General features: G+C 49.1%; 2 protein-coding genes and 1 long non-coding RNA gene across 4 annotated transcripts in view; 2 read left to right on the top strand and 1 right to left on the bottom strand.

Moving 5' to 3' along the window:
- Positions 1 to 7306, top strand: part of Aldh1l2 (aldehyde dehydrogenase 1 family member L2) — a 36157-nt gene extending 28851 nt beyond the window's left edge. For both annotated transcript variants that reach the window (XM_033763872.1, XM_010631321.3), the window contains 4 exons: positions 1269 to 1434; positions 3202 to 3307; positions 6071 to 6270; positions 6618 to 7306. In XM_033763872.1, coding sequence (XP_033619763.1) covers positions 1269 to 1434; positions 3202 to 3307; positions 6071 to 6270; positions 6618 to 6673 — 528 coding nt within the window. In that variant the 3' untranslated portion in view covers positions 6674 to 7306. The remainder of the gene's footprint in view (positions 1 to 1268; positions 1435 to 3201; positions 3308 to 6070; positions 6271 to 6617) is intronic.
- A 614-nt stretch (positions 7307 to 7920) lies between these two features.
- On the bottom strand, positions 7921 to 18719 carry LOC104867062. The gene is made up of 4 exons (XR_781656.1): positions 18468 to 18719; positions 16634 to 16705; positions 8661 to 8831; positions 7921 to 7997 (listed from the first exon to the last, which is right to left on the bottom strand). It is a non-coding gene; the product is annotated as an uncharacterized LOC104867062 (long non-coding RNA).
- LOC104867060 (cytokine receptor common subunit gamma-like) lies at positions 12906 to 16387 on the top strand. Its single transcript, XM_033763873.1, is given in 4 exon segments — positions 12906 to 13082; positions 14902 to 15802; positions 15804 to 15901; positions 15904 to 16387. Coding segments are annotated over 3 exon segments (1179 nt in total). The 5' UTR covers positions 12906 to 13082; positions 14902 to 14963; the 3' UTR covers positions 16146 to 16387.
- Positions 18720 to 25127: the final 6408 nt, after the last annotated feature.

Genomic DNA, 25127 nt, shown 5'->3' with positions numbered 1-25127 from the left:
TGCCAGGAGACGTTAACAGGAGCAGTCTACCACATTTGAGGAGGGAAAACAAAATAAAGTGGCCATTTTAGAAATGCTTTTGCCATGTAGAGCATATGTTTGCTGCATTAACGAAAATTCTACAGTAGCAGTTGGCTACTTTTGTGGATTAATGTTCAGGATAACTTTAATGTGGAGCTTACACTCTATTAGAACAAAGTAGCTGAGACCTTGAACTTTCAAGAACCTGGGCTTTCAGCTAGGTATGGTGGCACACACCTGTAATTCTAGCAGTGTGGGAAGCTGAGTCAGGAGGATCACAGGTTTCAGCCAGCCTCCTGAACGACTTAGCAAGACCTGTCTCAAAAGGAAAAAAAAAAAAAAAAAAGAGGCTGGGGATGTAGCTCAATGTGAAAACCCCTAGGTTCAATTCTCAGTCTGACAAAAGGAAAAAAACCTTCAGGCTTCCAAAACACTGCATCTGTAGTGGCTCTGGTATAGTGCACACAGTGCATGATGAGGGAGAGAGTCCAGATCCTGTGTAAATGAGCAGAGAACTTCAGATACATACCCAATGATAAAAGAAAAAGGAGTGCATTCATGGAGGGTAACGGGGAACGTGCACTCGGGGTGGCTGGGAAGAGGGTGCTACTGGGTGCGGGGAGATCGGGAAGGAATTAAGTCAGCCTTTTGGATTTAAGACGTGCGCCCACCTAGGGCACCTCTCATTGGATCTCTCTGGATATGATTGACTGTTCCGAGTCACGTTGAGGGTTTCACATGCTCATGACACTCCCAGAACTCACTCTGGTCACATGTATGACATGCAGTCCCTGTGTAGGAAGCATTTGTGGATTTTGAATTATGAAGAACTCAGTTCATTATGAAACCCTTAATGGATTTCCAGGGGGAAAGGTCATTGTAGGTGCAGCCATCGTATCTAACGTGCACATTCTCTGGCCTGGCGCTCCGAAATCTCTGGGTCTCTGAGGAAGTGGAGGGCAGGGCTGGCTCTGGGGTTGCCCACGTTCAGGTGAATGAAGGAGCAGTGGTCCCACCGCCCTGCTTGTGCTGTCTACCTCGTTCTGTGCCCCTGAGCAAGTCACTGGGCCTCTCTGGGCCCGTTACATCTTCTGTAAGGTGGAAAACATTCCTGCCTCCATGCTGCTGTGAGTCTCAGTGGGGACACATCTGCACATGGCTTAGTACCACCCCTGGGTGCAGCGAAGTCAGGGTGTCCATTGTCAGTATTAACTGTGCATTGTGTTTTCGGGCCGGGTGACCCACAGGTGGAAGAAATAAAAAAGATGAAAATCGGTGATCCGCTTGACAGATCTACTGACCATGGGCCCCAGAATCACAAGGCCCACCTGGAGAAGCTGCTGCACTACTGTGAAACTGGAGCCGAGGAGGGGGCCACCCTGGTGTATGGGGGGAGACAGGTCCAACGGCCAGGTAAGGCCCCTGCGAGGGCGGACGGCTGCCTCCTTCTTCACTTGGAATCAGTGTTAACCGCTTTCGTCTTACTGCGAAAGTGGGCGGTGGCTCTTACGATACAGTCAGAAGATGAATTGCCGTTCCCCATCTACACTTACGGGCTGTGGTTCCTCAGATAACGCGGTTTGTCTCTCGTCTGTCACGTGAGATGTGAATGCCCTAATTTCCAGGGTTGTGCGAAGGACAGAGTGGATGTGGCAAGCCCTCTGCTGTCACACGTACTGAGTCGCTGTGCTATGGGGCCCTGGTGATCGTGATTCTTGGATTTTGAGATTTAATCTCAGCCAGCACAGGCTGAGAAGGATTCGTTCCTGTTGAGAGCAGGACCTGTTGCTGAGGTCTCTGGGTGGCTCAGTGTTACAGCTCTCGAAGGAAAGACAGAAACCTATTTTCCCTGTGGACCGTGAACCAGTTCCATGCTCTGAACATTGATTTGTAATTATAAGAAACATTGGGATTCCCTATATTTCCTGTATGAACTGAATTTCTGGGTGACTGAGAAGCCCATAAAGGAGATTATGTTGTGCAGAAGAATCTATAAATGCAGAAAAAAAGAAAGAAAAAAATCCCCATTTTTGCACCTCTCTAATAGATGAAATAATTGATTCTGGAGATGGCGGCCGGTGGAGGCTCATGTGGTCAGGCAGGTGGTCGACAGGGACCGGGTCTCTACTCGGCACCAAAGCGTCACACCCGAGGCTGCTTGAGGGTCAGCAGAGGAGAGCGCAGCCCCGCATTGGAAGGGTCAGGCTGTCCTCACTGAAGCCACTGGTCAGTCTGGGCAGCAGTGAGGGAGACGGCTGGACGTGTGTCTCCTGGGGACACCGGGTGTAGCACACAGTGGCACCCATGATGAGTGCTCTCTGGAGAGACTTAACCCACAAGTAATCACCCCATCGTGGGTCAGACCTCCGCTTTATAAAGAGTCGGGGAGAAGGCAGGGGCTACTGTTTAATGGGTACAGAGTGTTGGTTTTCTGAGCTGGAAGGGGTGGTAGAGATGGAGGGTGGTCAAGGGTTCACCTCTTTATGAAAGCATTTACTAATGAATGGTTTGTGAAGAAAGAAATTTATAACAGAAACAAATGCCGTCCCAAGGAAGGAGTGACACATTTAAAATGTGAGGTTTCCTACTCAGCAGCTCACCCTTTTTTGTGCCTTCAACAAGTCATGGCATAAAAAAATAAAGGCAAGACCAGAAATATTTAGATTAAAAGACATTCAAGAAATCTGACCACCAAGGGCCATGTGTAGAACTTGTGTGAATTCTAATTCAAATAAATTCATTGTAAAGAAAGACATTTTCAAGCAATATGAGTAAAAAGTACACACTACAAGTGCAGAGTGAGCGCACGTTTTGTTCGCTGTGATACCACAGGCTGACCGTATGAAAAGAGTCCTGATTTTTAACTGGTTTGCACTGAATTCTTTGGGAGTGAAGATTACATTGGGATCTTGCTTTCAGGTGTTTCATCAAGGTCAAAGTAAATCAAACAGCAAAACATAAATTTTTATTTTACTAATTTAACTTTTACACATATTTGAAATTTTCACAATAAGTACATTAAAAATAAGAACCTAGGACTCCAGTGCTTAGTAGAGACACGAACCTTGTCTTAGTTTGCCTGAGCCAGAGGGAAACCGTAGTGTCATTAAATGAAAGAGCTACTAATTGAAAATGACTTAACCTGTAATTGACATTCTTTTCTTTCTTATTTCCAAAAAGGCTTTTTTATGGAACCAACCGTGTTCACAGATGTGGAAGACCACATGTTCCTCGCCAAAGAGGAGTCCTTTGGGCCCATTATGGTCATTTCCAAGTTCCCAAATGGGTATGTTCTTCAGGTGCAGTGGAACTGGACACCCTTCCACTGCCCTGTGTGAAGTCGGGGATCCTGTCACTCTCCACCCCCAGCATAACTAGCTCAGCTGAATAATTAGAAGCATCTGCTTTTGCTGGCCAGTTATAGAACCTAATAGATTTTTGCTTCTCACTTTACATTACGGGGCTGACATGATGTAACTGATTAAATTCTAGTTTTTGTGCAGATGACATGGAAATGTCTGTGCACCAAGGCAAAATACTGAGAACAATCAGGGTTAGTTTTCACATTTATATAGCTGTGGAAGGAAGCCAGGAAACTGATTTTCCCAAAGAAAGGGAGTTGCTATCGTAGTGGATTATGCCCCCAGAAGCCTGATGCTCTGCTCCTTTATAGAAATGACCATAGTTAGCCAGGCATGGTTATAATCTCAGCACTTGGGAGGCTGAGGCAGGAGGATCATCATGACTTTGAGGCCGTGCTGGAGTGCACAGTGAGTTCAAGAGCAATCTGAACTGCATAGCAAGACCCTACCTCAGAAAATACAGGAAAAAAAAGTGTCCGTGGTCACTATGAACTGTGAATGCTATGCTGCTTGTCATAGGACACAAAGCCATCCCTGTGTTCACTGTGTGGAAGAGGACGTACTAACTGAGCTCGTGAAAGCAACTGAACCCAAAGGAAGACTGCACAAAATTCTCTAGAATGGCTCTGGGTTTCCTTCACCTGTAATGAATTGGAAGAAAATGAATTCAGAATTTGGGAAGACTTTGCTGTCATCATAGATTCCCCCAAAGGACGGCCTGGGTGTTTGTTACACACTCAGACCTCATAGCTGCATTTTGAGGCTCGCGTCCTCACAGAGCTTTCCCTCAAACGAGAGGAAAGGAGATGGGCAGTTAAGCCAGGCACCCGGGGAGATGGGGCCCTCTACCTCCTTCCTTCCTCTGTCAGCACTGGCCACAGCTTTTCTCTTGAGAAACTGAGTTCATAATCACATCTACCTTCTGGGGCCATTCTGAGGATGAAGTCATCACCATGATGCTTGCTGCTACTCTAGTGCCCCACAGAGCTACGGCTATATGACAGCCCTCAGTGGGATGTCCTAAGGCATCTTCCTGCCTCTGCCCACTCTAAATGTGTGCACCCCTGCCATGTGCAGTGCCTCCAGATGTGTGAGTTTGAGGAGTCTCGGTTCTTTCCAAGTCACAAATTTCCTGTGCAAATCTGAAAGTACATGGATTCAGACGACCTCGCACGTCCCTCTAAAAGACACTGTGCTGAAACCCATACTACATCACGATTCCTTTTCCCTCCAGTCTTGGAACAGACTCCCTTTCCCGGGGCAGCAGATAAACAATGTGGCTTGCATTCTGTGGTCACATTCCAGAAAATGTGTGCCTTTTTAAGTACTAGGTGCACAGTGAGAAGAGGGAGACAGGCTGCCACGGGCTCCTTGGAACTGGGCTCTCCAACCTGTGGACACACTGAGCTGGCCCTCCCACCCCAGGTCCACATCCGCAGTCCAGCCAACCTCAGAGTGGGGATATTTTAAAAAATTATCTGTACTGAACATAGACAATCATTTTTGTCATTATTCTGTGAACAATGCAGTGCCACAATTATTTTTTATTGCATTTACATTGTGCATTACTGTATACTGATCTAGAGATTCTGTGAAGTATACAGCAGGGTGTGCACAGGTTAGACACAAAAGCCAAGCCATATAAAGGGACCAGAAGATGAGAGCATCCGTAGATTTGGGGCTTACAGAGGTCCCAGAGCCACTCTTTCAGACACTGAAGGACAAGTGTAGATGATGTCAAAAGGCAGAGACGACCATGCCTCTTTTAAGGGTTACACTGTCCTGTCATTAGAAGAGCATAAGTCATCAGTACCCTCTCACCTGACGGGACACCGAGGTACGAGGCGAGTCGTGTTCTCCTTGCCCTTTGGGATTGCCCGTCCTTCAGTTTGCATGAGGCAAATCATAAGCACAGGAAGAGCGAAGCCAGCACTGCAGAGCTTGCTACACCCAAACAACGAATGTGGAGGAACACACGCTCCTGGAGTAGAGCTGACCGTTGAGCACCCGCTGTGCTCCCGGCACCGTTAGCTCATTCCATCTTTGTCGCACTGAAATGGGCCCTTTTGTTTCTCTTTTTGCCTGGAATGAATGAAGGAAAGGGGCATGTGCCAGGCTCACCAGGTGGCTGCTCGGGGCCTTCTCTCTCTCTCGTCCGCCCTGAGCTAGTGAGGCCCTGACACCCCGAGAGGGCGCCAGAGAGCAGAACCCAGATGGGAGAGGGACACAGGATGCTCCAGAAGTCCAAAAAGGCGGCCCAGAGGGGAGGGTGGGAAAGGTGTGCTGTGTTAGGATAACCCGGAAAAGGACTAAAATCACATATTTGATTCTAAAAGGTATTGCACTGGGCTGGGGATTTACCTCAGCGTGAACCTGGAACATTTCATTTATATACATTTATGCAGGTGGCAGGGAAATTTTCATGCTTCTAGCACAGAGGGAAAATATGTTGAATATATGGTGGAGTACTTTGCATTAATTTAATGAAGTTTTTATTTGTTTTTGTTTTTTAAGACAGGGTCTGGCTATGTAGTCCATGCTGGCCTTGTATTAACCTCGCAGCCCAGCCTGCCCTCCGACTCCCAGAGATTCTCCTGCCTCCGCCTCCTGAATGCTGGGATCACAGGTGTGTACCACCACACCCACAGTATTTAATGAAGTTTTCTTGTCTTCCCTAAATCTTTCAGGGACATTGATGGCGTGCTACAGCGAGCAAATAACACGGAGTATGGTTTGGCCTCAGGGGTTTTCACAAGAGACATAAACAAAGCCATGTATGTGAGTGAGAAACTTGACGCGGGGACCGTGTTTATTAACACGTACAACAAGACCGACGTGGCGGCCCCGTTTGGCGGCGTCAAACAGTCCGGCTTTGGGAAAGACTTAGGTAAGGATGGCAAAACCCTCTCTGGGGCTGTTCTGAAGGGCACTTCCTGCCTGGCAGTTTGATGTGGACTCACAAGGGTACTGCCTTTTTAAAAACGTTAATCAGTAGCTGGGTGTGGTGGTTGTGCTATAATCCCAGCACTCAGGAGGCTGAGGCAGGAGGCTCTCTATGAGTTTGAGACCAGCCTGAGCTTTATAGTGAATTCAGAGCCACCCTGAACTACAAAAACAGAAACAAACAAACAAAAACCCAAAATAAATAGATAATCTGAGAGGCACTGGCTGTCGAGTCTGGTGAGGGCACACCACCTTTGAACTCAGTTCTTCAACTGCTTTTCTTTTCCCTAGGTGAGGAAGCCCTAAATGAATACCTCAAAACCAAGACGGTAACGCTGGAGTACTAGACAGTGTGCTCGCCTGGAAACCTTGGCGTCTCACCTGTCCACAAGAGGCGACGGGCCCAGCCATGAGCCCAAAAGCACATCCATGGTGGACAGGGAGGGCCAGGCCATTGTCAGCATTTACACACGTGCCTGGGTGTTTTCTCACCCCGTTTCCTGCCTTCCAGTGATTTGCAGTTGATGAGTTTGACTGTGTAGTGTGGCCTGCCTTTCTCAGATACCCACGTACCTTTTCCAGCAAAGACTCGCCGACCCCTAGTGTCCACTTGAAAATGTCAGCCTCGTGGGCTGGATGCACACGGTGCCTTTGTCAGACTGTGCGTGCTATCGGAGCCATAGATGTGGGTTGTGAAAACGCTTCTCCATAATGCTGCTTTCTAGGAGCAGTCCGCCCAGAAGGGATGTGAGGGAGTTCTGATTTGTGTTGCGTTAGGATGCATCTTTGTGCTTTTTACCCTCGTGCGGGCTCACTGGCCCACAGACACTGCTTGAGTATTTCTACCAACCAGGGAGGTGCTGTGTACGTTCTGAGCATACAGAAATTAATGACATGATCTTGGGTCCCATGAGGTTTAAATTCTAATAAACAGCTTTTATTACGGTGAGTCTTACAGTAAGATAACAGAAAGCCTCTGAAGACTGAACTAGATTCATATCAGGCCGCCTCACTATCTGTGTAACTTGGAATCATTTACACCGCCTCTCAGAGCCCTGGCTTCCTGTGTGTAATACAGGGATGGGAATGTCTTCCTCAGAGCTTCATGATGACTATTCAAGGCAATAATAAGACCAAATTCAGCTGTTTTCCTCTGTCACTGTTTTTAAAATCTACTAAGATGGGTTGACTACCTGGATTGCTTCATCTTCCATGCCTGTTTCCAGTAACTCAGTTCGCAGACTGTTTTTCTCCTCCATCCGTTGTCCCAGGGCAGCAGGAGGCAGGGGAAGCCATGCGTGACAGGAAGGCCTGGGTCGGGAGAGGGGTTGCTTTCTCTTCAGCAGCTTCCTGTCCTTCAGAGGACATTGCCCCGCTTGGCTCTGCTGCCTTCTGGTGCTGTGACCCAGTGAGTGAGTTACCACATAGCTCTGAAGCTGGGGTTCTGTGAAAGGGAGACGAAGTCTGCATGTCCCGGTGTTGCATGGATTCAAGGAGCTGATGGACACGACACTTAACAGTGCTGAGGCACAGTCACGGCGCTCAGGGCATTTCCCTGGTCAGGAACGAGTGGGCAGGTGAGCAAGTGTCCACCGCTGACCCGAGACTGCAGGGACGTCCAGGGTCACAGAAGACACCAGAAATGGCCAGCACCAGGAACCGCTATCGGTCCTACTTTAAAAGTACATTTTCAGGATGCAATCTTATTTCTTTGGGGAGTGCTCATTGCATAGTAGATTTGGGTAATCAGTAAACAAACAGCAAAATGATAGCAGAAAACCTTTTCAAAGGGGAGAAAATCAGGTTGGACCCTGGCAAGACCAACAGAAAATTCTGCCCAAGCTTGGAGCAGGGCCACATAGCCTGTAATCCTAGCTACACATGAGAGGAAGATCCCAAGTTTGAGGCCAACCTGGGCAACTTGGCCCTGTTTAAAATAACAAGTGAACAGTTGGGACATGCAAAGGCCTTGGGTTCACTCTCCAGGGAAATAAGAAATGTTTGTGTTTGGTGACAGTATTATTATACTGTAGCTCATTTACTATCTGAGATTCTAACTGAATATTCACCGAACCAAAATGACCCAACGTATTTAATAAGACCCTTCAGAGGCACTGCCCAATGACCTGGGTCATTGCACCAGACCCCAACAGCGCATTCAGCTGTTAACCCTGGTGGAGGAACCCACCCAGGAGCATCAACCCACGATCCAGTCACCTGGGGTGCGTGAGGCTTGCAGGACATCAGATCCAAACCGGAAAACCCCTCCCAGGTCTTCCCATTGGTAGTGAGCGAAGCCTGTCTCAGCTCTCACATCCTGAACCCTGTACTCACCACCTGTCACTGAGGTTCGAGTGCCAAACTAGACCGGGCCGCTCCACTCCATTCCCAGGGCTGGCACTGTCTCAGCTGCAGATCAGCCATCATTTACCAAGGGCTTCCTGTGTGCCAAGCACCGTGCTGAGCTCCTTTACGGTGTTAAACCGTGTTTCCCCCACACAGCATCTGAGGAAACAAGGAAGGTGAGGTGCTCTTCTCACTGCCTCCGCTGCCTACCAGGACCACCGAGGAAGCCAGCCGCCCACCTCCTGACTCTTCCCTCCCTCGGTCCTGCTGAAAGCTTAAGTCACATGCTGTCACTCCACAGCCCAAACCTGCTCATGTCCCACATTTGGCTTAGATAAAGCCCAGCCCATCCTCTGTCCTGCCACCTGCGTTCCTGGCTGCTCTGAGCTCCCGTCCGTCCCTTCCCTCTCTTCTGTCCAAGCCATCCTGGCTGCCCTGATGTTCCACAGCAGACCACACACGCCTAGACCTGGGCTCTGTTTCAACCTTTCCCTCCTTCCATCCCTGTGGGGTTGTCCTCTTATCTACTGTGATGGAATGAAGGACCCCAGCCTCAGGACTTACACAGCAGACACTGACATCACGGGCACTATGGCCAGAAGCCTGTGTGCCTCTGGCCGCAAATCCTCCAGGGCTGTGAGCAGCCGTCGGAGCTGTGGACCCCACAAAGCCCACATGGCTGAGGATCTGCTTCCGGCTCTCAGACAGGAGCTGGCAATCTGCTCCTGGGGTCACTGGAGTAGTCTCAGTTCCTCCCTGTATGGGGCTTGAAGCCAATTTTTGTTTTTTCTCCTACTGGGAATCGAACCCAATACTTTTGCCTCAAACTAGATCCCCAGCCCTTTTTGCACTTATTTATTTATTTATTAAATTTTAAGATGAAGTTTTGCTAAGTTGCTAAATTGCCCAGGCTTACTTGAGGATGGAATCATCCTGCCTCAGCCTCCCAGAGCATTAGGATTCCTGGCATCTGGTGCCACAACCAGTTGGGAGACAAACTTCTGTCCCCTGTCAGCTGGCTTCACTCAGAAGGAGAAGAGGAGGCACAGTGTCTTTGCAGCCTAATCCCAGAAGCAGAGTGTCTTAGTTTCTTTTTAGAGTGGAGATACACACCAGACAGGCAATAGTCTAAAAAAGGAGAGGTTTATTTTGGCTCATGGTTTGTAGAGGTTTCAGTCCATAGCTGGCTCCAAGTCAGAAGGGCAGAGTGGCAGAGAAAGTGCTATGGCATGGGGACAGGAAGTAAGGAGAGGTTTATTTTGGCTCATGGTTTGTAGAGGTTTCAGTCCATAGTCAGCTGGCTCCAAGTCAGAAGGGCAGAGTGGCAGAGAAAGTGCTATGGCATGGGGACAGGAAGTAGAGGGAGAAAAATCGCAGGAGGGTGGGAGTTCTACCCACCCCAGCCACACCCCAGTGGCCTACCTCCTCCCACCGGGCTTCCCAAGTCATGTTCTGCTATAAAGCCACCAGTGGGCTGATCCGCTGATGAGTGTCACACTCCCATTATCCAGTCACCTCCCCAAAGCCCACCTGTGAGCACAGGGGACTCTGGGGAGACACCTACATATACACCGTAAAACACTGTTACTAGGAGAAGTTCAAATCCTAAGGGAATGGGTGTTGTGCCTGGATAGTAATTGGATATTAACCAGGAAGTGTTTTCAAAATATTGGAAAGGAGGGAAATAAGATTGCGGTCCACCTGGGCACAGTGGCTCATGCCTGCTATGCCAGCATTCTGGGAGGCTGAGGCAGGAATATTGCAAGTTCTAGTCCAACTTCAGCAGTGTAGTAACATAGCCAGAATCTGTTTCAAAAAAAAAAAGCAAAGGCATAGGGATCTAGCTCACTGTGAAGGCCATGGGTTCAATGCCCACTGCCACACACACACACACACACACACACCCCAAATGATAACAATGTACATCAGGAGTTTGGTCACAGACTCTCCCTTGCACTAGGGGAACTCAGCAGACAGATTTTCGTATTTATTTGGATCCCACAAGTGTAGCTAGAGATGCCTGGGGCTAATTCTACCCAGAAGGCAGAGCTGCAGTGGGAGGGGAGGGTGCCGGCAATCAGCAGAGGTTGCTAATATCCGCTGCGAAACAAAACAGTTGGGAGTTACAGGTTCAAGCATTTCCTAAACGATTATTTTTATTCTTTCAGCTTCACTCTACCTTCAGGACCCTAAACAACCTGTGTGCCAGTGAGCTTTCAAATTGCTCTTACCTGGCTCCCAGAATCTCGGGCTGTAATCTAGTTAAAGCAATTAGCCACTTTTGCAAATCAAAACTATTTTACATCTAGAATCCTGTCTGCTTAATGCTGAAAATCATGGTGCCATAATTTTCATTGTGGTTTGGTCTTCATCTAGTTTAGCCGTGGGGGTAAATTCACATATTTGTATCTAGGAAATACTTCCTTTTCTTAAATGTGTGCTGATGAGCAGGCCCTGAGACCCGGAGCAGGAGCGTGGTGCTGCTGCTGCTCCCTGAGTTCCTCGATGGCCTCCTCCGTGTCCTGCAGACCATTCCCCTCCCTGCAGCCTGGGTTGAAGTTGCTTGGAGCCCGCATAGCTGCAGATCCCAAGAATGGGCTGAGGACCAAGGTGGATCTCACTGCAGAGACCTCCATGCACGATGTGGGATGAACTGGCCCCAGCACTGTGGGCCTGGAGATGACCGCAGGGGTCCACTTGGGATTCCCACGGGGCTGGACTTCAGCATGGGTCCCAGAATCTTGACTCCGGAAATAAGTAGGCCTGATAATGATCCTCCGCAGTGCCCCTGCCTGAGACTGTGTCTGCTCCCAGAGCACAGGAATATGGCCCGGGAGCCAGGTGTGGTGGCCCTCGCTTGTGACCCCAGCACTCAGAGACTAAAGTAGGAGGATCATGAGATCTAGGCCAGCCTGGGCAACATAGTGAGCTCAAGGCCAGCCTGAGCTGCATAGTGAGACCCTGTGTCAAGCATAAAAACCAAAGTTGATATGAATAAAGAAGTCATCACGAAAAGAGAAAGCCCTGACTCAGAGCAGAATATCAGCTGACAGATACAGAAGACAGGAAAGAGGGAATCCTTAGCACAGGGAAGAGCCAGGGCGTGGCCCCTGATGAGGACAGTGTGTAGCCATCGCCCCCTCGATGCCTGTCTGCCACAGAGAAGGAAGGAGCCGCACCCACTGCGGGACCTCACAGGACACTGTCTTAGCCACGTGGTCAGCATTGACCTCCCCAGGACCAGGCACAAAGGACCAGCTGCCTCCCTCAGTGACCCCACGGAAGGACCCAGTGTCTCCTGCAGGATCTTGTCAGGAATGCGCAGCCTGAATCTGATCATGGGAAGCACCAGACAGACCTCAGCCGAGGAATATGATAAAATTACTGATCTTCTTCCAAGATTGCAAAGTCATGCCGGGTGTGCTCGTGCATGCCCGTCATCCCCGAATTCGAGGAGCCTAGGGCAGGAGGAACAGAAGCTGAGAACCAGCTTAGGCAATTCACTTTTTCAAACTTGTAGTCACGATTTGTAGTCACGATGGTAGTCCTTGTCTTCTTTTCTGTCAATGAGGAAATAGCAGGTAGATATCAACGAGGTACATTCTGAAAATTCTGTTCTATCTTCTTTAGAAATTTCAGTCCTGCTGGGCATGGTGCTGCTTGCCAGCAATCCCAGCACTCTGGGAGGCTGAGGCAGGAGTATCGAATGTTCAAGCCAAGCCAGGGGAAATTATTTTAATTTTGGTTATGATTTTCCTTGTCTCTTCTAAAAATATTTTTCTGTTTTTTTGTTGTTGTTGTTTTGTTTTGAGGTTTATTGTTTTGTTTGTTTTGGACATAGGGTCTTGCTACGTGGTTTAGGCTGACCATCAATTCATTATGTAGTTAATAGCCTGGGCAATTTAGCAACTTAGTAAGACCCTCTCTCAAAATAAACAAGAAGAGGTTTGGCTGCATGTCAGTGCTAAAGGCCTATATTCAGTAGGTCCGATCCTCAGTACCAGAGAAAAAAATTTGAAGTCATGAAAGAGAAAATGATGACCACAGAAGCCTCGCACATTTTGGAGAAGACTGGGTGCCTGCTCTCTATTCCCTCCAGGGTGTCCCCCAAAGCCTCCTGTGCTCAGAGGTGGGCTTCTGAGCGGTGACTTTTGCCTGGGAAGTGTATTCTCATCAGTGGATCCGCCCATCCGTTCCTTCACCACTGAATGGCGCTCTTCAGGGCGGGGCCTGGCGGGAGGCGGCCCTTGGGGCGTGGCCTGGAAGGGTTTATCTCCCTCCTGCTTCCCGCTTCTCTCTGCTTCCTGGTGAGCAGCTCCCCTCTGCCCAGGCTCTTCCGCCCAGGCCCTTGCACCCCACCCAATCTCCCTAGGAACCGCTGACCACGCAGGGACCAAGGCTTCTACAACTGTGAGTCAAAATCAACCTCTCCTCCTTTAAACTGTGGGTGTCAGGGATTTGTCTCAGATACGAGGAAGCAACTAAGATGCTGACCTGAAGGGAGATTAAAAACCAAGCCGGATGTTACTCAGGTGGCTAAAGTTGAACTACAGATCCTGGCTCCCATAATAGTATTGTGTTCATACTGAATTTTCTGCCTTTGATCATTTTACTGTCTATGTACAAGAGAATATTTTCATGCTTAGGCTTTGCCGCTGACGATTGAGGTTAAGTAGACATGAATTCTAAGACTCTCTCCCTTGAGTGATTTTTTTGTAATTAGGTAGAGAGAGAAGGCTAAAAAATGTGACAGAGCAGCATAGAGCAGTGGCCTACGCCTGTCACCCCAGGTCCTCCTGAGGGAGAGCAGGAACATCTTGAATTCAAGTCCAGCCTGGGCAGCTTACTGAGGACCTGTATCCAAACAGACAAAGAACATAAGGAGGGGAGCCAAAGATACCCGTTGTTGATACAGTTAGCAGAGAGGAATTGTACTTGTGTTGTAGCTTTTCTGTGAATGTGAAGTTATTTCCAAGTGAAAAGTTACAGCCATCATGGAGGAACCGTGACCTAACCAGCAGCCTTGGCAGAATCCCACCCAGACGGAGAGGACAAGGCAGCCAAGAGTGCTGTTCCTATGCCTGTTCTCTGCGGCCATCTCGCTCCCAATACCTTCTGTATTCTTTCCCAAAGAAACAGGAATTAGCTGGGTACATTGGTTCACTCCTGTAATCCAAGACTCCATAGGCCGAGGCAGGAAGTTCACCAGGAGTTTGGGGCCAGCCTGGGCTATGTACTATGTTCGAGGCCAGTCTGAACAACACAGGAAAAGCAAAGGAAAGCGGTGTTCACCACCAGGGAGTCTGTGGTCTATGTTGGCAGTGTCAAAGGAAAGAGAGACCAGGCGAAGGATAGAGACCCACAGGTTCTAGGACTGCATGGGCCACTTCATGAGATCTTGTCTCCAAATAAAATTCTGAAAAACGGCTGCAGGTGCAGTTTAGTGGGGGAGCACTTGCCTAGCATGTATGAGGTCTGGGTTCCATCCCCAGACACACACACACACACACACACACACACACACACCCCAAAAGCTGCTTGGAAAAGACAGGCCTGACCACATGAAGGTACAGCATTCTTATCTGTGTGACTGCGTCTTCTGTGTAGTTCAGTTTGGCTGTGACCTGGGCTCTGGAGCACTAGCTGGGCTTGAACTTTCAATGACCCTCCTGCCTCAGCCTCCCAAGTGCTGCTGTTAAAGTGTCTGCCACCGTGCTCCGCCAAATGAAAGACTTTCAGGATGACGTTTGTATTCTTAGCACAGTTTTGTCTTGTTTTTGGTGTTTGATACTTCGGATTGAACATAGGGCCTTTACACTGAGCTACATACAACCTCAATCTTTTTAAAATTTTGTATTTAGAGATGGGGCCTTGTTAAGTAGCTAAGTTATACAGTCTGGGCTGAAACTTGCCATTCTCCTGCCTCAGCCTAGCAGAGTGCCAGGAGTACAGGTGCCAGTCTAGAGCATAAGGTCCCTTCGCCCTCACTGCAGGTTCATCCAGAGAGGCCAAAGCTGTACATGGCCCCTGGCCCCGGAGTCTCAGCACATCTCTGAGAAGCGGAGTCCTGTGGCCTGGCTCACTCGCTCCCTGGGGCTGTTGCTGTCCTCAGCCTGGCCCCAGGCTCTCAGATCTGCTGCTCTCTCACTAGGACGCTGGGTTTCCCAGAAACCTTCGCACATCCACACCACACTGTGGATTTCAGGCTCCCTCCTCTTTGCTTCCACAGCAGCCACGGAACACGGTGATCAGAGCCCTGAAGAACAGCGAACGGTGGAACGAACAGGCACCATGTTCAGGCCACCACGGCCACTGAGATCCCTCTTACTCCTGCAGCTGCCTCTGCTGGGGCTGACCTCGATGGGCCTCAGCCCCAGTGGGGACGAAGAAGCCGCAGCTGGTTCCTTCTTGACCTCTGAGATCCCTGGGCCTCTCAGCATTTCCCCTCCGCCCCTCCCAGAGGTGCAGTGCTTTGTGTTCAATGGCGAGTACATGAATTGCACTTGGAGGAATAGCTCAGAGCCCCAGCCTGCCAACCTGACTCTGCAATATGGCTACAAGAACTCTGAGAGAGTCCAGGAGTGTGGTCACTACCTGTTCTCAGAAGAGGTCACTTCCGGCTGTTGGTTGCCCGGAAGTGAGATCCATCTCTATGAAACATTCGTGGTCAGGCTCCAGGACCAACGGGAACCCGGGAGGCAGAGGGAACAGAAGCTAAAATTGCAGGACCTGGTGATCCCTTGGGCTCCGCAGAATCTCACCCTTCGCAGCCTGGGCCAATCCCAGCTAGAACTGAGCTGGAACAACAGCTACCCCGTGGACCACTGCTTGCAGCATCTGGTGCAGTATCGGAGTGACAGGGACAGCAGCTGGACAGAACAAGTGGCTCACAAGCAGAGCTTCTCCCTTCCTAGTGTGGACAGGCACAAAGTGTACACGTTCCGGGTGCGGAGCCGCTTTAACCCCCTCTGCGGGAGTGCTCAGCGCTGGAGTGAGTGGAGCCACCCGGTCCACTGGGGCAGGTATCGTTCCCGGCAGAGCCCGTGGCTGTTTATAACAAGAGCCCTGCTTATCCTTGCTGCCTCTGTGGGACTGATTCTCAGCCTCTTCTTTGTGTATTGCTGCCTGAACGGACAGTGCCTCGATTCCCACCCTCCGGAACCTAGAGGATCTGGTCGCTGAATCCCGCGGGAACCTTTCGGCCTGGAGCGCTGTGTCTAAGGAACAGGCTGGAGCCCACAACCATACTCCAGCGGACGTCTCTGCTGTGTCAGTGAGGTGCCCCCAGGGGAGGGGTCTGGGGGCTCCTCCTGCAGCCAGCACTACTGGGTTCCCCGTGTTACACCCCGAAGCTCAAACCCAAGCCCCAATTTCCTGACAGAAGCCCAGCATCCTTCAGCCCTAAGTGTTACTAACTCTCTTTCCTGCGCCCATCCGACCTGGGCCGATGCTCATTCCATCTCCTGGGGCTAATTTTGGGTTCAGTGCCCCACGCAGTTGCCCCTTCGTTCAGTATCCCCTGCTGTAGAACTGCCCCTGTGCCCTATCCGTGTTTCTTATCTCCCTGGTCTGGCCCTCCCTTCTTGTAGGATTCTTTCTCCCTCTGTCCCTCTTCCCCCCTTTATACCGCCTATCCTTCAGTTGTTCCCGGAATCCATGAGTAATAAAGTTTCTGTTGATAATCATAAAGAAGAATAGCAAGTCATCAAGTTTCGTTTCTCTGTCCTCAGAGGCGTGTGTGTGTGTGTGTGTGTGTGTGTGTGTGTGTGCGCACGCACATGCGCAGGGTGTGGGTATTTTATGGGGTTGAACACAGGTTCTTTGTACTGAGCAACATCTACAAATCTTTCTGATTTTGCATTTTGAGATAGGGTCTCACTAAGTTGCCCAAGGGGACTCAAACCTGTGATCCACCTGCCTCAGCCTCCCGAGCAGCTGGGAGTATGGTGCCCGACGCTCACCTGGCTCAGCGATGTCTTCGTCTCAGTTTAGCACACTGTCTTTATCCAGAGTGATCAGTCAGTACATTGCTCCTGAAAGGCATTGTGATAGGGAAGATGGAGGGTGGCCTTCATTAGCTTAGGAGGCCCCAGGGGCTTGGACGGCCGCGCAGTGTGACCCCGGGTCTGCATCTGTCCCTCCCCCACTCACTCCGGTGCACCCCCTGCTCGCTTCCATCACCATGAACCGAGCTGCTTTCTTTTGCTTATCTTCTGCCATGATGCTCTTGCCTCAGAGCAGCCAACCATGGACTGAACACCCCAAAACCATGAGCCCCGTTAGCCTTTCCTCCTTCAAGTCCTGGGAGTCGATAGTGTGTCCCCGCAATGGGACAGCTGATTCACACAGGCATGCATGGACATATTTAACTTTCCCTTCTGTACCGTAAGTGGTGCTGCCATGAGCATTCTGATTTTCTCTTCTGGCAGAACCATGTTGCGTCTTGTTCGATTTTACATCTGTCCCCCGTCATTAATGGTTGGACTTTGCTGGGACATGGGTATTGTGCATCACCTGAGACATGTCTCAGGGATCCCTGGGCATTGGCCACTCCTCTGGGAGTGGCAAGTTGTCCTTAACTACTCTCGTTGACTTATATTTCATCCTTAGAAAAAAATTGTAGGTCACTACCTCCATTCTTTTAATTTTCAGTAGTAGAATCCTAATTCTATTTTGTAAATTGAAATACAGAACTTTATATACATAATGGCATCTTTTGTTTCCAAAGACGGGAGATACACTACAGCAATGGGGAAAAAAGAATAAAAGCAAGGTATTTAGTGGCACACTTTGGAGGTGAGGTCAGGATTGTGACCCACAGTTATCCTGGAGTAAGTGTTGTAGCCACAGTGTTGCTGGTGATTTCTTAGGTCAAATGGGACATGGGTTAAGATATATGTAATCAATCTTTTAACTGAATGTTCTCTGAGGCAGGAGGATCATTGCAAGTTCAAGGCCACCCTGGGCTACATAGCAAGACCCTGTCTGCAAAACGAAGATCAATCTTTGATCCTGTTGATGCTTTTTGTGGTCCTGCTCAATTATTTGTTCAGGACATGAAGAACTTGGACAAGACCTCCAGCCTGTAACCGTAGAGAGCCACAGGGTTTGGTACCAAGAAAGAAAGGAAGGAAGGAAGGAAGGAAGGAAGGAAGGAAGGAAGGAAGGAAAGAGAAAGAAAGAAAGAAAGAATAAAATCTATATAGTGGTGCCTTTAGATGTGTTAATGTTGTTGGAGTGATAGCTTTACATGAGATTGTAAATTGTGAAGTATGGAAAAAGAATTATGTAAGAAATAACGTGAATATCGAGGTGGAAAATATTGATTACTGCTGTTGTTTTTATAACACCAGGATTTGAACCCAGGACCTCGCTCATGCAAGGTAAGCACCCCCTCCTATTTTTTCTGAGATGGGATGGCTTGGTAATCGCAGGTCCTTAATCCCAGCATCACACATTTCAGATTCAGCCACCTTCTAAAAGGGCTGCCTGAGACTTTGGGAGGGCATCTAGTCACAGCCGCAAACGACGCTGAGGTCTGTAAACGCACTGATTTATTTATATCTCAGTGCTGCCCCGGCCCGCCCCTGCCCAGTCTCTATCTGCTCCCTAAGGCGTCCCTGTCCACACTACTGGAACCACAGGCACAAGGCTAAGATGCGGCTCCGTTACGACTCTGAATTAAATTCAGACACAGAAAATAATAAATAGCCAATTCAAGGCCAGCCCACACTGCACAGTGAGACCAGGCCTTCAAAAATCAACGGAATGAGCAGAATATAAGAATAAATCTACTTTCTTAACTTCTCGAGGATCCACCATCCTGCGTTCTCTGCGCAGGGCCGCCTGAAGCCATGCTCTTCCCGGCTGAGAGTTGTGGGGAACCGAGCCTCGCCGGCTGCTGGGCGCTGATGCTGATGCGCGAATGTGGAAACCGCCAAGGCAGACCTCGGCCCCGCCCTTCGACTCCAAGGAGGCCCCGCAATAGGCCGGCACCTCGGCCCAACCCTCGGCCCAACCCTAGGCTGAACCCGAGGCCTAATAGGCGGAAAGTTTGGCCAGAGCCTAGGGGCCCCGCCCGTGGTTTTGCCCGCACCTTGATTTTCGCCAATCACAGTCTCGGCCCCGCCCCCTGAGTCTAGAGGCTGCCTGGGAGAGGTCTGGGTCTCAGAGTCCAAAGAGCTGCTGCCACGGGCTGGTTGAGGAGCTGAGGGACAGGGGCGGGGCCTAGGAGGACCCCACCTTCTAGGATGACACCAGCCCTGGGGCAACATAGCCAGACCCTGACTCAGGGAAAATGCACATAAAAGGGACTGGGTGTAGCTCAGCATCAAGGCCTTGTATTCAACCCCCAGTACCAGGAAAACTGTGAGAAGGGCAACTGTGGAGCCGGGCACACTTGTGCACACTCTCAATCCCAGCATTTAGGGCGCTGAGGCAGGAGGATCAGAAGCTTCAGGCCAGCCTGGGCCTCCTAGTGACCTCCTTGTCTTAGAAAAACAAAAACAAAACAAAAAAGGATAAGTTTGCCTGACAACCACCTGTGAGATGAGTTTGTGGAACCCAAAGCTCTTATTTCTTTCTAACTGCTGGGTGAGATGGTGCAGACCTGCAGTCCAGTGTCTGGGAGCCTGAGAAGCAAAGATTGCCTGAGTCAGGAGTTCAAGACCAACCTGGTCAGCACAGTGAGACCCCATTCCTGATAAATCCCCCAAACCACAGTGACTGTCAGTCTCCATGGGAAAGCTTTTCAGAGGTAACTAAACATCTAACTTAGTACGCCTCTGTGAGAGAGCTCCAGCAAGTCCTATAGGGCAGCTGGTGTTTCTGTGGTAACTGATCCCATAGAAGGGGGCCGGTTCTGGTCATTAATTATTCTCTAATACTCAATCGCTGAGCACTTGTAAGTTTTTCAACACTCAGAATTTATTTAAATGACTTTCCTGTAATAGTCAACATTGGTGTAATTTACTTTATTTTGTGACTGAGGGCTTTAATATACAGTGCAGGATGGACTTGAGCTCACTCTGTATTACAGACTGGCCTCAAACTCATGATCCTCCTACCTCAGCCTTGGAAGTGTGAGCATTACTTGTATGCACCACTTATTTTTCTCTTTCTTTTATTGTTCTTGTTCTCTTTCTTTCCTTTCCCCTCCTTTCTTTTGTACCAGGGATTGAACTTGGGACCTGCTGCTTGTGAGGCAGGAGGTGGCACCACTGAGCTAAATCCCTAGGTTCTTTCTTTTTCTCTTTTTTGTAGTTCTGGGGACTATCATGCCTGACCTGAGTGACAACCTCTCAGGAAACCTGAGTCTTCAACAAACAACAGGAAACCAATAAAGGTCCATGCTGTCCTCAGTACAGATGGCCATAAAGAAAATTCAGGACAGGAGGTGCAATCTCCACGTGCTGAGAAATCCGGAATTACTGCTCACCTGGCCTGACCATCCTGGGAGCCTGGACCACAAGCATTCCACACAGATTCCTTAAGCCAGCACCCCTTCCCAAGCCCTATAAAACTTTGCTTCTTCTCTGGCCAGTTGCTGACATCTTTCTTGATCTCAGCCCATCCGCACTGGGTAGAGAATAAACCAGCCTTTTGCTCACACAAAGCCTGTATCTATTTGGTCTCTTGTGCGACATTTCTTACAGGGACTGAACCCAGACCTTTGCACTGAGATACGTCCCCAGCACCATTTGCATATTAATTTTTGAGACAGGGTCTTGCTAAGTTTCGTAGGCAATTTAGATGTTCTTGTCTCAGCCTCCCAAGCATCTGGGCTCACAGGTGTGCACCACCACGCCCAGCTAAGATTTTCATCTTCATCACTGGTTTACTTCCATTGGATGACAAATTCCCTCCAGTTTATACTGAACTTGGGGTTCATTGAAGTAAGTAGATCAATTGGTTTCTAGTTTTTACCAAAGTGGGAGTTTTCAGGAATATTTTTCAGATTTGTCTTCCTAGCCCTCTTGGTTGTCACCTTTCCTAAAGGGATCCAGTGTTACATAATTTTACCAACTGAAGTTTTCCCACAGCTCATTAGTAAACGTCTGAATTTTTTTGAACTTTTTTTGCATAATTTTGGACAGTTGCTATTATTGTATTAAAAGACTCACACATTACTAGGTGGGTTTTTGGGGAGGTAACTGGATTATGGGGATGTGATATTCATCAGTGAGAGAGACTACCTGACAACCACAACTAAATGAAACAAGGGTAATTTTGGCTCCAAGTTTCTAGAGATTTCAGGGGCCGGAGATTTAGCTCAGTGGTTGGTTCCGCCACCTGCCTCGTAAGCACAAGGTCCCAAGTTCGATTCCCGGTACCAAAAAAAGGAAAACATAAATAAATTCCAGAGATTTCAGTCCATAATAGGCTGGCTCCACGGCAAGGTGGCATTGTAGAGAGGCCTGGAAGGCCGCAGCTGCACATAGCCTGGTGGAAGTAAGTGGGGAGGTCAGGGGAGGAGCCAGGAAGAGGAACCCCTCCGGCCACGCCCCCGGAGGCGCCTCCTCCAACCAGGCTTCACCTCCCAACGTCTCTCTCTGCTGTAAGCTCCTCAGTGGACTCAGCGATGAAATCACTTCCCCATGATCCAGTCACCTCCCCAAACCCCACCTAGCAATGCATGAGGCTTTGGGGGGACATCCAGATATAGACCACAAGAGATTATAGGCGCTCATGGAGCCCTAAACAGTGTGGAACAAACTAGACAATAAAGAAATGTTAGCTCTCATCCCCTTCAGAGACAAAGAAATAGAAACGATGCATAAAATCAAAAGTATTTCTGTATCATCAGATCCAAATCTACTACTGTATGTTCAGACTCCCTACTCCACCGTGTGATACAACCTATTGTTATCCTATTATAAGCAGATATGATAGTTTCCTTTCCAGACGTTCCTTTAAGATCTTTTATGTGTTTTATTTCTTCCCTCATGATATTTGCGCTTTTCTTCGCTTTCTTGAATGTTGGAAATTTATTTCTACTGACTGTTTTAGCATCTTTATTGCCAATTCTATCTTGTTCGTCATTTTTGAATCTGTTTCTATTGTGTTTTTCCTACTTTTGAGGGATATTTTGCTGCTTCTTTGAAGTATTTGTTTCCTGTTTGTGAGCCGTGTGGAAGTTGCACTTTATCGCCAAGTGGTCTCTGTGAGCAGTGGCCCCAGGGAATGTGGAGAGTGAATCGCTGTGCTGGGTGCCCAGCCCTTGGCTTCTTCTGACAGAGGCTTGGGTGTGAGCTGTCAGGACACAGTGCCACTTCTGTGAAGATTAGTGAGATGTTCTCACCACAGCCCTGCACCTCCTGCCATCTCTCCAAGTCTCTGACAGCGGGGACCACAAAGTTAAGTGTGAGGGTCTTTGCTGCGAATATGGCATTCTGAATGGAACAAAGTTTCTTAGCAGAGACGCCTCCCAGACTTGCCTGTGTGAGCTGTTTCCTTCACCCAAGTTGAAAACGGGTGGGCTGACCCTGAGCCAGAATCTTGGTGTTAGGGAATTGATCATGTTCAAGTATTGTGTGACGCCGCCATCACAGGCTGCATTTTCCTGGTGCTTCTTGGGTCTTAGAATGACCTCATGTTCTTATCTTTACTTTTCCTCCCACCAAGGCCACAGCGAGACAGAGAAGTTGAAACCTCTTTCAGGCGAGCTGAACCCATGGTACAATTGGTAGAATTTTCCTCAGAGCTTGACTTGGAGTCTCTGGATGCCTCAGCCTGTGGTGGTGCAAATGTCCCGGCAGTCACTGGTCTGGTGATGGGATGTGATGTGCATCCCCTGGGGGAGGAAACGAGGCTTCTCACTGCTAGGAAGGAAGGGCACAGATGGTGAAGGAAGTGGACTTCCGACGATGGAATAAATCACTGAGCTCTAATTCCTTACACCCTTGATCTTGTAGAACACATTTCCTGATTCCTCCTTCAGAAACGACAACCCCATCCCTGCCCCCCTCTCTGCCCTTGGCCCAGATCAAGGGCAGAAAAGATGCCCAGCCCGGACAGAGCCACTCTCCGGGGAATTCTGTGTCTGGGCCCCTCACTCCCTGTTCCAGTGAGGCCGACGCCCTACCAAGAGCGCCCTGAGAACAGGACTTCAAACTCCATGGCTCTGTGCTCCAGTTCTCAGCTCCACACTCTGTTACAAAAACCCAGCACATTTTCGAGCACCGCTGGAAAACCAGGCCCTGAGTGCTTAGGACTAGAAGCCCAGTGATGGCAGTGGTGTTAAAAGCAGAGCTGAAGCTGGCCTGCTTGTGTGTGCACACCCAGCTTTGCTGCTCTTCAGGTACCAGATCAGCAGAAAGCTGCTTATCTCTGAGACACCGTGCCTCAGTTTTCTGACTGCAGAATGCAGATGACAGCAAAGCCCTGGCAGAGGCTTGCAGGCTGGGCCTGTCATGTCCTCATTTTGAGGCTCCGGGACCCTGTGTGTTCTCACGGAGCCTTTCCTTCAAGCTCATGATCACTGAGGCTGGAGAACACATCCTGTGCTGTGTGCTCCTGCTCCCTAAATTCTACAGCTGTCTAGGGCCCTGTGCCCCAGCTTACCGGCAAGGGACCTAAGCGAAGGTGGGGACCAGTCAGTCTCCGTCACCGCCCCTTTTCAGCTCCAGCTCCGGCTCCATCACCTCCTTTGTCACCAACCACCTTCAGCAGCTCTTTGTGCACTGGGCCCTCCCTACACTTCTGGTGGCAACAACGAACTGAAGCACTGAGGGCTATGTGTGTCCCTCTGAGCCTTTGCAGTCAGCAGGTGAGAAAGGGCCAGGAGAAGGACCAGGCTGATGCAGAGCTGTGTCTCCAAGGTCACAATTGGTGGAAATCAGCCCTGTCTAACTCCCTACAAGGTATCTAGTTAACTTATCCATTCACAGTATTCCCCGCTCTGAAGAAGTACTCCTAACTGCCACAGGGAGCAAGGGGTGAAGACCATTCTAGCTACTCCCTGCTGAAGAGGGACATAGCTGTGATCAGCAATCAGAGTTACTTTACAGAGGGTCTAATAAAGGCCCTTGATAAGGACAAGGCATTGTCATCTTGTGTAGCTGTAGAGCTTTGAGTCTAGAGGAGACAAAGCCAAAGAAACAGTTAAGAATACAAGGGCCAGCCAGGCATGTTGGCACACACCTTTAATCCCAGTACTCGGGAGGCTGAGGCAGGAGGATCGCTGTGAGTTTGAGACCAGCCTGGGCTACACAGTGAGTTCCAGGTCAGTCTCAACTACATAGTGAGACCCTGACTCAAGAAACAAAAAACAAAAAACAAAAAAAAAAAACACATGGGCCAAATAGTAAGATCAGCAAAATTGTTATGAATATAGCCCCCAAGCATTTCCATCAGGAAAAACTAGTAATAGCTTCCCACAAAGAGGGTAAAGAGACATTCCAGGGGGTTTCAGAATATGACATAGCATTAACTTGTTGTCTAATATCTTTAATAGCCATTGAGATATTAGCAGATCAATCAGGTATATACACACAACATTCAGCTTTTATAATAGCACAGGTTCCCCCTTGTGCTGCAGTTAAAATATCTAATGCCATCCGACTTTGGAGGACAGCTTGCCTCATTAATTTTACTTCTTCATTCAGGAGAGAGAGACCAGTTGCAGGGTTATTTAAGGCCTGCTGAGTATAATTAGTTAAGGGCTGGATGTGGTGCATGACATCTTCTAACCCTAGGGAAGGGATAAAGATAAAAACCAAGTGATCATACCAGTGAAGCACACTTCCAGAACATCAGTGTCTCGGGTGGTGCAGGTTTGCAGGTTTGTCAGTGTTTTCAACACTCCTGCCTTGTAACCATGCAAATCCCAGCGTGCACCTCCCTATCCATCCGGGGCATAGCCAGGGCCACAAATTGGTTCCACAGGACCTGTGAGTGCCATTGGTGGCCGCCCATGGAATTCCACTGCGATAATGCCAGTCTGTCACAAACCAGCCTTTGGTCTGTGAAGTTATTATGTGTATGCACTTTCCACCCCGAGCCTTAGTAGAGTTAGGCCAGTGAGAATAGGAGTGATGTTTCTGTTCCCAACATGAGGGGGCTTTTCTACTAAGGTGCCTATAGTGGGTGTTATCTATATGTAATCATCCCACACCTGAAAATAGCCACCTCGATATCTATGGTTGTTGTCCCTCACGGTTGGACACTCACTTTTACTTAATAGGGGTTTACTAGAGCCCATAGAGAGGATTCAGTGGCATTGATTGAGAAAATTTTATTATGTCCAGGTTCATTAAGAGTGTTGTTTACAGACCCTCAGTTACCTTGTAACGGTGAGCTAAACACTCACCTGTGGACCTCTCTTGTGTCTCATCAATAGAGTCTTGCAGCTTATTCCAGTCATCTCCCTGAAGTGGGGATGCCCACAAGGAAGTCCTGAAACACTTGACAAGGGGAGCAGGCCACACATCCAGCAGGATGTTTGTGATAAGGACT

Source organism: Fukomys damarensis, unplaced genomic scaffold, assembly GCF_012274545.1.
Source record: "Fukomys damarensis isolate Sample0158 unplaced genomic scaffold, DMR_v1.0_HiC HiC_scaffold_15, whole genome shotgun sequence".
NCBI lineage: Eukaryota > Metazoa > Chordata > Mammalia > Rodentia > Bathyergidae > Fukomys > Fukomys damarensis.
The sequence above is the reverse complement of the archived record's forward strand: the minus strand, read 5'-3'. Positions and strand labels throughout refer to the sequence as shown.